We start from the raw sequence: 12,801 nt of genomic DNA on the forward strand, positions 1-12,801 counted from the left end.
ACCTAAACCGGCAGTTTAGATCACAGGCTACTGGCTCACGAGGCTGCGGCAGCTGGTGAATTAGGTCAGACGAGAGGTTGCTGGCTCATGGGGCTGCGGAGGTTGGCGAATCCCAGAATCAGTGGGTCAGATGACAGGCCTCTGGCTCAAGTCCCAAGAACCAGAGGCTAGGCGATCACGAACTGGATGTGGGATCCAGATGTAGAGAGTGAGAGCCCCACCAGGGTATCCACACATATACCTTAGATGTAGGCCACACCCAGGGAAGGGCTTAACTTTAGTAACAGTGGGGCTTGAGTCACGCCCTCCTGCAAGGCTGCAACCCAAGACACACCGCATACCAATCCTGCCTCATCAACACGCAGAGGTCAGGATCCACAACACATAAAATGGAGGACAGCCACACAATACCGGGATCATGGCCCAGCCATGTTGACACCTAACCCAAACAATTACAGGTTCCATATACCTTATTTGCACAGTCCCACTCAGTCACTGTGTATGAGTCACATAGACCATGGCTAGAAGGGCCACGTGAAATAACTCATTACACTGCAAAAACTTAAGGTAAAATAACGCAGAACTCATCAGGCACCTGCCTGGGATTGCCCTCAGAGACTAGCCTGAGCACTCAGAAGAGTCCAGTACCTCCCCACAGGACTGTCCATAGGACCTCGGGGAGCTGGGAGCACCCTAACACCCAGTCAGTACCCCACCTTGCTTGGGGGCACCGCCCTGGCAGAGCTGGCTCCATGCCTTGGTGGGCCGTGAGCTGGGCCTGAGAGGCTACATGTTGTGGGGAGCATCCTGAGCACGAGCCTTTCACACACCCACCTCACGTTCTCCAATATGGGAGTCCCAGCTGTGCCCCCACACTCTGCAGGTTGTTGGTCCCAGCTACAGCCCCTTGTGTTCTCCAGGTTGCGGGGTCCCAGCCAAGGCCTCCATGTCCTCTAAGGATGGGGATTCCAGCCACCTCCATTTCCCAACCTCCCTTGCAGCTAAGTGACCATGTGACTAAGTTCGGAATCATGGGGTCTAAGGGGAGGTGCCTGCCCTGCTAGGAACCTAGAGGTGATGAGGCCGTGAGGCTGCCGGTCAACCCTGGAGATCAGGAGCTGTGAGCTGGAGGGCAGCTGGGTCCCCAAGGCTGTGGAGCTGCACTCAGACCTAGATGGGTGGGACGGAAGTAAACTTCTGCGTCTTTGGGTCTCAGTGGCTGCAGGTGAGCCTAACTCGTCTCTGTGGGCCTATGATCGTGGCCCCCCCACCCAAGGAGGTGATTTTCTCAAGCTAAGGGCCCAAAAAAAAAAATTTTTTTTTTTTTTTTAAGGGCCCAGGCCACGACCCCTAGCCCACTCACCCCGTCCAGATGTCTGTCCCAGGGTGGGGAGAGGGATACCAGGAGAGAGAGGAAGTGGCTGGTAGGGGAAGCAGCAGCTGCAGAGCAGGGTAGGTGGGCGCGGCCAGAGGTAGCACTGAGCCGCCCAGAGAGCAGGCTACTGCAGGCTGCACTGCACAGGATGGACGTTAAGGCAGCAGCCCCAGAGGTGTGTGGTGGTGAGGCTGGGCTGGGTGGGGAGGGAGCCAGGGAAGGCCCTGGCAACCCCAACTCCTGGGGCCTCGGGGGCTTCCTGCTGGTCCTGGAACCACAGCTGTGCCTGGTGCCTGGCAGGTCAGGAAGTTGGAGCGCCGGGCGAGGGGTCACCCTCATCTGTGACCCCTGCCGCCTGCAGGGTCCTGAGGCTGTCCACCAGGGCTGGGGAGGCCGCCAAGCCTCCCCACAGTCCCCACAGCCTGGAGATGCCACCACTAGTGGGTCATTCTCTCCAAATGGCTGGCCCCGTTTTAGGGACACATGGCACATGGGGCCACTGCTGGGGGCTGGCCTCCTGCAGGCCCTACCCATCTGTGCCTCTGGGATGTCAGAGTTGGGGGAGTGAATGCTCTGGGAGTTTGTGGTCCCAGGAGGCATCTTGGATGGCTCCAGAAGGGGAAACATTTTGGGGTATGTGGTGCAGGGAAGGGTGGGGAGCAGCCTCTCCAAGGATGTCTTGGGGGCCCCTTCACCTGGCCACAGCCCAGGACATCTCATTGGTGCCTCCCCCAAGTCAGTGAAGGAGGGACTGGGAAGCCTGCCACTGACCTGTGGATAAGGGCATCTGGGTTCCCTTTGTGGGGGGGAACCCTGGGCAGCGAGGGGTGTCTGGACCTTGTTGACTATCGCTGAAATCTCCTACACTTGCAGCCTCTCTCACGGAGGTTTCTGGGGCATCACAGCCCAGTACCACTCTGGAGTTCCAGGCCCACTCCCGGGTCCGGCCCCTGGGCTGCAGGGGCCCAAGCCTCTGACCCTCGGGGGACAGCCCAAGAGAAGCCCAGGGCCTTGAGCCCCAGCTGCTGCTCCTGGTCGGGTGTGTGGTAGCCCCAGCCCCAGACCACACGGCCCCACACACCCAGGCCCGGGAGGGAGGTGCTCATATCTCTGAGGGTCTCGGGGAAGCGGACAGTGCTTCACACAGGTTTCCCTGCGCCCCGTGGTGGACCCGCTGACCTCCAGGAGCAGCCTGCTCCTGTCCACCACAATGAGGCATCTTCCTGGGGCCTCAAGACCCCTAGGAGGGGTCAAGCTCAGTCCTCTGCCCCAGGACCACAATGCTGAGGCTGATCTCACCCATGCAGGCCCTCTGCCCTCGGGGTCTCTAGCGGCCCAGCAGGGGGGCCATTTTGGGGCAGGACCAGGAAAGGAAAGTGGTTATTTATAGGTCTGTGCAGAAAGGCTGAACAGAGAAAGCAGAAGCATTATCAGACTTGTTTGCATTGCGGTTGAAACAAGGAACTGAGATTCGGACTCCCAGATACCCCGAGAGAGGGAGACCAGGGAACCTCACAGCCGCGTGGCTCCCCCACCTCAACACACACCGAAAACCAAAGAAAAACAGTTGCTCTCTGGTGGACTCCAGCTCATGGCAGCCCCCCATGTCAGAGTGGAACTGTGCTCCGTGGGGTTCTCAGTGGCTGCTCTCTGGTGGACTCCGGCTCATGGCAGCCCCCGTGTCAGAGTAGAACTGTGCTCCGTGGGGTTCTCGGTGGCTGCTCTCTGGTGGACTCCAGCTCATGGCAGCCCCCCGTGTCAGAGTAGAACTGTGCTCCGTGGGGTTCTCAGTGGCTGATTTTTCTCAGAAGTAGATTGCCAGGCCTTTCTTCTGAAGAACTTGTAGGTGGATTTAAGCTTCCAGGTTTTCAGTTAGCAGCCAAGCGTGTTAACTGCACCGACACAGAGACACTAGTAAAAGGTCAGGTGCTGGAAGGGCCCTGCCACCTCGGGGCTCATGTGGAGGCTGCTCCCAAGAGACCACACTGCCTGGGCTGAGGGTTGAAGGGTGGAGCCCAGAGGCTGGCTGGGCAGCCCCAGACCTGGGCAGCAGCCTCAGGCAGGAGCGGGGAGGTTCCTGGGGCTTCCAGTGGTGCCTGGGGGCCTCGCCAAAGGGGTGTCGCAGCCCAGCAGCCAGGCTGCTCCTTGCTGGTGACTCCAGGCTGCCCCTTGCAGGTGGCAATGAGACCTTCACAGAGACCCATGGGGACCCCCTCGTGGCCCTGCTCCACACCCCACCACAGCCTACGGGACAGTGAGGCCAGCATGGTAGGATGGGGGTCCCGAGGGAGAGAGGGGAGGGGTGTAGGGGATAGGGGTCCCACAGCCTCACGGGGCCCCTAGGCCAAAGTGGGGAGGACAGAACCCGGTCAGCCATGGGGGGTTTGGGGCATGGGGTACCCTGACCAGTGAGCCAGGCGAGCCCAGCAGCTTGAGCCAGGGGATCCGCCCACGTGCCTCGGCCACCGGGGTCTGGGGAAGCAGACAGTAACTACGCGGCTGCAGCATCAGAGGCGATCCAGCCCCCTTGACACTGCCCAACATGGGGGCACCATCCCACTCTGCGCCATCCCCTACCGCAGCTACACCCCTCCCCATCAAGCCCGGACAGCCCCATATCTGTCCTGGAGCACCCAGAGTCACCCCAGGGCCCAAGGATGATTCCTATCTCCATGGCAGGTGCTGGGGATCCTGGCTGTACTGTGCTTTGGGGCCCTGACTCTTGCCTTGCTCCTGTGGCAAGCACCCCCTCCTCCCACCTGGGGCCAGGGACATCCTAAGGAAGAGCCTGCTGGGTCTCAGGGCCGTGGCTCCCGCCTGGCTTGGGAGCACTGGGGAGAGGAGGCGGGGTCCAGGCGGCAGAAGGATGAGTGCCGGTAAGTGTGCCATTAATCCCCTGGGAGAAGCACAGTGTCCACCTCCACTCGAGTCCGCCATTAGATCCCCTCAGAGAAGCCCTGCCTCCTCCTCTGCCTGAACACACCATTAGACTCCTAGGGAGAAGTAGGGGTCCCAGGGAGGGCAGGCAGTGAGGCGGGGGGCTGGTGGAGAAGGCCATATCCTTCCATGAAGACAGAGCAGGCTGGGCACAGAGAGCTAGTGGTCCTGGGTCCCTTGTAGCAGACACTGACTGGGTGTGGAAGAGCCACCTGGACTCTGACGTGCTGACATATATCCTACCGGCCTGGACCAAGGCCCTTCACCACCCTTTTGTCCCCCTCCTGCGGGGGTGGGCAGGCACTATTCACACGCCCAGGACAAAGCCTGCCCCATGGTGCACCTGGCTCACCACCTCATCCTGCACACCTGGAGACAAGCCCACACCACCTCCTGGCCAAACCCCTCTCCTTCTGGGTCAGCGACACCAGACCCACCAGCTCTGCTCCACTCCTGTGGGTAGCCCTCTCAGTCAGGGCTGGGGTAGAGCTTTCTGGGCCACCCCACCAGCTGCCTCCCCAGCTGCGCTGCTGGGTGGTGACGTCCCCACTGGCCGCTGGGTCAGACCTGACCCTGCCCAGTCTGTTTGATGCCCAACTTCCTGCTCTCCCCTCCACTCCTGAGGGAGCAGGTTCTCCTGAGCAGGAGGCTGTGCTAACGTGGCTTAGGCTGCTTTCTGCCCTCTCTGCAGGCTTGTCCTCGTGGAGAGCCTCCCCCAGGACTTGACGTTTGCGCCCAGCCCGGCGGCCCAGCCCCTGGCGCAGGCCTGGCTGCAGCTCCTTGACACTGCCCAGGAGAGCGTGCACGTGGCTTCCTACTACTGGTCCCTCACTGGGGCTGACATCGGCGTCCATGACTCATCCTCCCAGCTGGTGTGCCCCCCAGTTCCTACCCCAATGGCGAGGCCCCTCCCTACTTGGCCACACAATTGTGCTGGGCTATAAAAAAAAAATAAGGCCAGGCCCCAGGGCTTGGCTTGTGGTGGAGAAGGGACGGGGGGCCTGGGGCAGGTGTCGAGGGGCCTGGAGGACAGAGCTCTAGAACTGATCCTAGCCTCAGGTCCTCAAAGCCCCAAGTGCTTGGACTGACCCTGAGCTGTGGCTGGCTGAGGCCAGCTGGGGCAGCCTCCTGGGCGAGGTCTGGGGCCTGTTGAGGGGCTAAGGGGAAGAGGGCCAGCTGGGGTCACCCCAAGGACCATATTCGGACAGCCAGCCTCACGGCTAGCCTGGCCCCCCAGGGAGAGGCTGTTCTGCAGAAGCTGCAGCAGCTGCTGGACAAGAACGTCTCCCTGGCCGTGGCCACCAGCAACCCGACACTGGCCAGGAAGTCCACGGATCTGCAGGTGCTGGCAGCCCGGGGTAGGTGCCTGCACCACCACCAGGCCCTGGCCCTTGGGACAAGGACAGAGGAGGGCGGGGCTGCCTGGGGGGAGGCCAGGAATGCTCCAACCCTGCACCTCCCCAGCCAAGAGGGAGGGAAGGGGCTGGGCTCCAAGCTCCTTCAGTCTGTTCCACCAGAGTGGGCTGGTCCTAAGGTGCGGAGGGTGTCATCTCCCACGGGGCAGAGGGCCAGGTGGTCCCAGCTCCCAGGGCGGGGGAGGGGCTCAGGCTGGGACCCCTGCCAGGAAGCAAGAGCTGGGGACAGTCCTTACAACCTCGAGCCCTGGAGCCAGGCTGCCTGGAGGCCCTGGGCCAGTCACCTGTCCACACCTGAGGGCCCTCATCTGTAACGTAGAGATGATAACCTCACCGACTGAGCAGCTCGAAGAACAGGAGTCAGCTCAAGGTAAGAGCATAGACTTACGTCAGTTGGCCCTTAATAAGAGCTAGTTCTTCTTGTCTCCTTAACCTTGGCCAGGTGCCCAGGTGCGGCAGGTGCCCATGAAGCAGCTCACTGGGGGCGTTTTGCACTCCAAGTTCTGGGTGGTGGATGGGCGGCACCTCTACTTGGGCAGCGCCAACATGGACTGGCGGTCCCTAACACAGGTGAGTCAAGGGCACAGGGGGCAGGTCACCTGGAGCTGTCCGCTTCCCCCCCTCCCCCGCACCCTGGGGGCTTTTCAGATGCCCAGGTCCATCTAGAGAAAGTGGGTGTGGTGAGAAGTCAGCCAAGGGCAGCTGGGTGCCATAGCATGTGGTTCACATGGCAGTAGTGAGACCAGAGGGGGCTGGTTAGACAGTCACGGTACCACACGGCGCTGCTGAACTCAGGCTGAGGAGGACCATTCAGCCACGTGGAAAGACGTCTCAGGGACATCCACAATCCACAGAAGTACGCAGATTCCAAATATGATCCCTTTTTAGAAGTCTAAGTATGTTACAAACCTGTCAAAGGGCAGAAGGTCGCATCGGCCGTAGCTGTGAAATTAAGGGATTTTTAGTTTATACTTTGATCATCAGACTACATGTCACTCCCGAACACCAGGGGCTGCGTACCCCTATATGCCTGGCTAGGGCGGGAAGCCCACGTACCCAGCAGCCTCACTCCCATAGCCGCTGGCCCTGGTCCTGCAGGTGAAGGAGCTCGGGGCCATCATTTACAACTGCAGCCGCCTGGCCCAGGACCTGGAGAAGACCTTCCGGATCTACTGGGCACTGGGCACGCCCCAGGCCACCCTCCCCAAAACCTGGCCTCGGAACTTCTCGTCCCACATCAACCGCTTCCAGCCCTTCTGGGGCCGCTTTGAGGGGGTACCCACCACCGCCTATTTCTCGGTGAGGGGTTGACGGGGGGCTGAGCTCCTCACCTTTCTCCCTGGTCTACCCCAGTGCAGTCCCACCAGGAGCCTGTGGGCTTGGGCCGTAACCCTAGTCAAGGGCAGGCTGGCTGTCAGCAGGCTCATCTCGGAGGGGTTGCCCAGTCAGCACCACCTACAGGAGACAGGCAGCCAGGGAGGTGTTGGGGGGCCCAGTGGCCCTGGGGTCTCCAAACAGACTGCAGGGTGGGGGCAAAGGGACTTCGGCTTGGAATCCAGGGATGATGTGGGAAGGATCTGCTGATCTCTCAGGAGCTTCCCAGCTCAGAGATCCTCACTTGGGCAGATGAAGGACGGGGATGGGGGGCTGGACAGCCATGCCAGCCAGAGACCCTCCTCCATTAGAGCACAGGGGCGGGACGAACCCTGAGTCATGGGCCCACCTGATTGAGTGGAGAAGCCTTCTTCTCTAAGGCAGAGGGGATGGGCCAGCTGGATCCCAGGGCCAGCTGGATCCCAGGGCCAGCGCCCTCCTGGTGTCCCAGTGAGGACTCGCAGCAGCTGAGGGCCCCTGCCCGGGGTTCCCTCTCCTCCATGAGAACATGAGCCACTTTGTCCCCAAGTGCTGGAGGGCAGTGCAAGAAGCGGGTCCGGGGGCTGAGTGCCCAGCAGAGGGGTGGGCATATTGCCCTCAGCCCTCACAGAGCCTCCCTGGCAGGCCTCGCCACCTGCGCTCTGCCCCCACGGACGGACGCGGGACCTGGATGCACTGCTGGCAGTGATGGGCGAGGCCCAGAAGTTCATCTATGCCTCAGTGATGGAGTACTTCCCCACCACCCGCTTCAGCCACCCTGCCAGGTGCGTTGGGCAGAGCCAGAGGCCCTGGAGGTGGGGCTGCTCAGCTGACAGGCAGCTCGGGCAGGTCCTCCACTGCAGATACCCACCCCAGCCCTACCCTTCCCCAGGTACTGGCCAGTACTGGACAATGCCCTGAGGGCAGCAGCCTTTAGCAGGGGCGTCCATGTGCGTCTGCTGGTCAGCTGTTGGATCAACACAGACCCCACCATGTTCCCCTACCTGCGGTCTCTGCAGGCCTTCAGCAACCCCTCGGCCAGTGTCTTTGTGGATGTGGTGAGGGTCCTTCCTGGGGGGCTGTGGGGAAGGCAGTGCCTCCTCTCCCCCTGCCCAGCCTGACACCCCTCTCTGTGCCCTGAAGAAAGTGTTCATCGTACCAGTGGGGAACCACTCCAACATCCCATTCAGCAGGGTGAACCACAGCAAGTTCATGGTCACGGAGAAGGCGGCCTACATCGGTGAGCACAGGGCGGAGAGCCAGTGGCCGCGGGGTTCCACGACCTGCTGTGTCTGCTGAGGGGAGCCGGGGGCTAAGGGGGTGGATGTGACACCCACAGGCCACACAAACCCACAGAAGGGGACATGTCCTCAGGGCAGTGGCAGGCAAGGGTGCTGAAGGGGGCATGGTCTTGTGCCCAGCATTGACCCCACAGTACAGAGGGGCTGCCAAAGAGGTCTGGGTCCCTAGTGGCACAGCTGTCACCTGACCACACTGGGCAGGTGGGGAAATCCTGAGCACTGAGTCCCCAGGATGCCAGCCAGGCCACCTGTGCTCCCCTGCCTGGGCCTGCCCAGATGTCTGGGTGAGTTCCACATCTGAAGAGCTGGCTGGCCCTCCGCACTGAAGCCACGGGCTGCTCGGCTGGAGGCTGTATGCCCACCGGGCCCAAACCTGCAGTGGAGCCAGGGGCTGCAAGAGGCCGCGTGAGCGGTGATAAGCACCTCTCCCCCACCTCCCCAGGCACCTCCAACTGGTCTGAGGATTACTTCAGCAGCACCTCAGGCGTGGGCCTGGTGGTCAGTCAGAGGGCCCCCAGCACACAGCCAGGGGCCCCCACGGTGCAGGAGCAGCTGAGGCAGCTTTTTGAGCGGGACTGGGGCTCCCGCTATGCAGTGGGCCTGGACGGAGAGGCCCCGGGCCAGGACTGCACCTGGCGGGGCTGAGGCCAGACTTCCAGCTCCAGGACACGCCTCTACCCACCCCCTACCCTGTGCCTGTGCTCCCAGCATCTCCTCCCGCCCAAGTCCTGGGGGTGCGGGTCAGGACTGCTCAACGCTACCACCGCTGTCTGGGCCTTTGCAAGCACTGTTTGCTCCCCTCTGCTCTCCAAATCCGGCACCCCTGAGCCTCACTTCTTCCAGGGAGCCCACCGGCAGACCCCTCCTCTGACTCCTCCTGCGAGGCCTAAAGATAGATGACTCTGCATGCTTCCCCCTCCCTCTCTGAATCCAGCACCGCGCCCTCTTCCTTCCCAGCCCCAGGCTGGCGGTTCTGCCCTAGCACCCTGCTCAGGCCAGTCTCCACGCGACCACCAGTGACCAACAGGGCCTGTGGGAACCCTGGGCAGAGCAGCTGGAGTGCGTTCGGACCCACGCAGAGCGCCGTGCACCTCCGGCTCCAAGTTCGCATGGCGTACGGGGCGAGGAGGGGAGGGTGGAAGACTGAGCTGGGACCGAGGCCGCGAATCCCCGGACGCCAGCCGAGAGCTGCGCCCCTGGAGCCGGTAGAAGGGCGGAAGCCAGTGCGTCACCGACCTCTGGCCCCTGAGCGGTCGGGCAGGTGCGGGCGAGACCTGGTGCCCAGAAGTGGAGAAGGCCTGCAGTTGGGACGGGAGGGTGGCACGGAGCTGGGATGTGAGCCCCACACGCCATCCTGTGGTAGCACACCCTCCCCTGGGAACCACCCAGGCTCCTGCAGAGGCAGCACCCTTACCTGGGTTTGGCGATGTCGTTTCCACCCTTTTGTTACAAGTGCTGGGTCAGCAGCTGGTCTCAGCATCCCCTGGCCTTTCTCGCCAGATGGTTCCGGCTAAGGCCTCAGGGCCCACCCGCCCTGGTGGAGGCCCCCTGGCTGCACTGGGCTGAGCTCACGATGGGCTCCCTGCTGCTGAAGGGGTATCAGATGCCAGAAGCTGGGGGTGGGCACAGACCCTCTCCTACTCTCCCAGAGCCTTTGGGGCAGTCCTGGGCCTCCGTTCCCTGCCCTCCCCAGACCCCTCTGCTCCGCGGAGATTGGTGCAGACGCGGTGCAAATCCTTCTTCTGTGTGACCAGTGCCCCCCACTTCCCACATCTAGAGGACACGTCAGTCCTCAGCGCTTCATCTTTGTGCAAGTCCCCAAACCCAGCCTGCCCCTCCGCCCTGGGGCCTATGAGGGTCTGGAGAGCGTGCATGGGAGTGCAGTGCCAGCGACCCAGGCAGCCCTCTAGGGCCCCTGAGCTGAACTAGCCAGTCTGTGTGAGCTGCACTCATCCAAGCCCCCACCTGCTGTCCACTCTACTGGGCCCTCTGCAGCCCACATGCCCCTCAGGATAGGACACCGTCGCAGACCCCAGTTATGCCATGCAGAGCTGAACGTGTGGGCTTGCTCTCTGGTTCTTGGTCCTACACTGCACACCTGCCAGGAGCTCAAAGACCACCCAAAGGCTCCAGCTGGTGCCAGGAGGACTCTGGGCTTGGGCCTGACCCTCACTTCAGAATGGGGCTGGACTATGAGCCCAGCGGCCCTCAGCCAATGCAAGGCCCCTTGCAGGCAGACTTTGGGTCTGGCCACCGCCCTCAGTGGCAGCCTTGAAGGCTGCTCCAAAGCAGACCTCTGCAGAAGACCCAGCATGACGAGGTTTGGGAGGCCCCAAAGCTCAGTGATGTGACCCCTCCTGGGCTGTGGCAGACAGCCTCTAAGATGCCCCAGTGAGCCCACCTCCTGTGTTCATGGCCTGTGTAACCCCCTGCCGGAGTGCGGGCTGGGTCTTCAACTTGCCTGTAACATGGGGTATGGCCAGGGTGGCAGTTTCACCCTTTTGTCATTACGTGGCATGAGACCGTACCACCCGTCTTGCCAGGAGACTGTCCCTTGCTGGCTGCCTGTGACAAAACAAGCTGCCTCTGGAGGGGTCTGTGTAGCAGGGAGCTGAGAGCACCTCCAGCCAGCAGGAAGCAGAGGCCCCCAGCCCTGCAGCCTTCTAGGTCTGAGGGCAGCAGGCATCCTCAAGGCCTGGGAGCAGAGCTTCTCCAGGCGAGTCTCAGCTGAGGCAGCAGCCGCAATTGACCTGATTACAGTCTGTGAAGCCCTGAGCAAACCCCAGCCGAGTTCTGCCGGGACCCCTGCCCCACTGAAACTGGATGATAAATGTGTGTTGTCTTAATCTGCGGGTGTGTGGTGGCATTGTTACACAGCCCGGGAGCCATACACGGGACACTGTAGTGGACAACTGGAGGCCACCAGGAAGTCGGGGGGGGGGGTGCTGTGCTGCCCAGCAGCTCCACATGTGGTGTGAATAGCTGCTTGCCAGCCTCTAAGGGCCACTACCCAAACTGTGACTCTAGATTCAGAGGAGAAAGCACCCTGGACCAGGCAGAGCCACTGCTGTGCTCCCAGTGACCACTCCCTCCCTCCCCACTTGCGACTACCAGGCTGCCCAGCACTGTGTCCATCCCTTTCCAGAAGGCCCCTCACTCTCCAGCCTGGGTGATCCTCCCAACCAGCCATGGGAAAGACATGGCTTGCCCACAGTGGCACAGTGAGAGGAACCCGGGCCCCTGCTTCCTGGCCAGTGCTCCGGTCTCTCCGGGTAGCCCTGGGGTGGACAGACCCCTCTGGTCCCACAGTCCCCTGGAGAACTCACTCCAGCTCTTGCTGCCACACCCATGGCTATGAGAGACTGTTGGCAGCAGCCAGCCTGGGCTGGGAGGAAGCCGGGCCCCGTGCCCAGAGTGCTGCATGCCCACAGACCAAAGCGGGGATTTGACCATGCCATAGTTGTAGACAACCTCTTGAAGCTCACTCTGCTGCCTACTGTGGACTGTGATTCCCGTGTGCGGCCCAGAAGGAGGACTGCCATGGTGGAGAAAGCGTTTGAGGACGGGCACAAGCACCACCAGGGACACAGCCACCCCTTGGGCCACCTGGCCCCTTTGCCATCACCACTCCGCGTCCTTCCCATCACAGCACTGCCTTCTGGTTGTGTGTGTGTGTCTGCGTGTGCGTCTGCGTTGTGCATGTCTCTGTGTATGCATGTGTGTGTGTCTGTGTGTCTGCCTATGTGTGTCTGTGTGTGTGTGTATCTGTGTGCATGTCTGTGTGTCTGCCTTGTGTGTCTGTGTGTACATGTCTGTGTTTGCATGTGAGTGTCTGCATGTGTGTATGTGTCTCTGTGTGCATGTCTCTGTGTGTCTGTCTTTGTGTACATGTCTCTGTGTGCCTGCGTGTGTATGTCTGTGTGTGCATGTCTGTCTGCGTGTGCATGTCTCTGTGTGTCTGCGTGTGTGTGTACCTACGTGTGTGAGCGTGTCTGTGTGTCTGTGTGTGCACGTCTCTGTGTGTCTACGTGTCTGTATGTGCATGTCTGTGTGTGCATGTCAGTGTGTGCATGTCTCTGTGTGTGCATTCTGCGTGTGTGTCTCTGTGTGTTTGTGTGTGCATGTCTGCATGTGTGTCTCTGTGTATGCATGTCTGTATGTATCTGCGTGTGTCTGCCTAATAAATGTCTTCTAGATGAACAACGGCTGTGGAACGACCACTCTAAGATCCACCCTGGACCATTTTCTAGAGCAGCTTTGTAGAAGCTCTGGATGGGGGCGGTTCGTGGCGGGAATGCAAGGACAGAGAGGGCTCGACAGCTGCTCGTGGGGTGCACGCTGCCTTCATCCCCTCCTCCTGGAGCAGCCAGCCAAGCCCGTTATGCAGGCTGGCTGCGTCACGTCCATCAAAGGCTCAGGG

At 61.4% G+C, this 12,801-nt stretch overlaps 1 protein-coding gene across 1 annotated transcript; it reads left to right on the forward strand.

Annotated features, from left to right (window-relative positions):
* Positions 1-1,086: 1,086 nt before the first annotated feature.
* On the forward strand, positions 1,087-11,228 carry PLD4 (phospholipase D family member 4). The gene is made up of 11 exons (XM_023546611.2): positions 1,087-1,225; positions 3,551-3,643; positions 4,055-4,251; positions 5,004-5,184; positions 5,550-5,670; positions 6,170-6,297; positions 6,826-7,026; positions 7,726-7,865; positions 7,973-8,138; positions 8,224-8,320; positions 8,824-11,228. Exons 1-11 carry the CDS (start codon positions 1,175-1,177, stop codon positions 9,024-9,026), a joined length of 1,578 nt encoding a protein of 525 aa, XP_023402379.2. The 5' UTR covers positions 1,087-1,174; the 3' UTR covers positions 9,027-11,228.
* Positions 11,229-12,801: the final 1,573 nt, after the last annotated feature.

The sequence above is a fragment of the Loxodonta africana genome, chromosome 10, assembly GCF_030014295.1.
Source record: "Loxodonta africana isolate mLoxAfr1 chromosome 10, mLoxAfr1.hap2, whole genome shotgun sequence".
Classification (NCBI taxonomy): domain Eukaryota; kingdom Metazoa; phylum Chordata; class Mammalia; order Proboscidea; family Elephantidae; genus Loxodonta; species Loxodonta africana.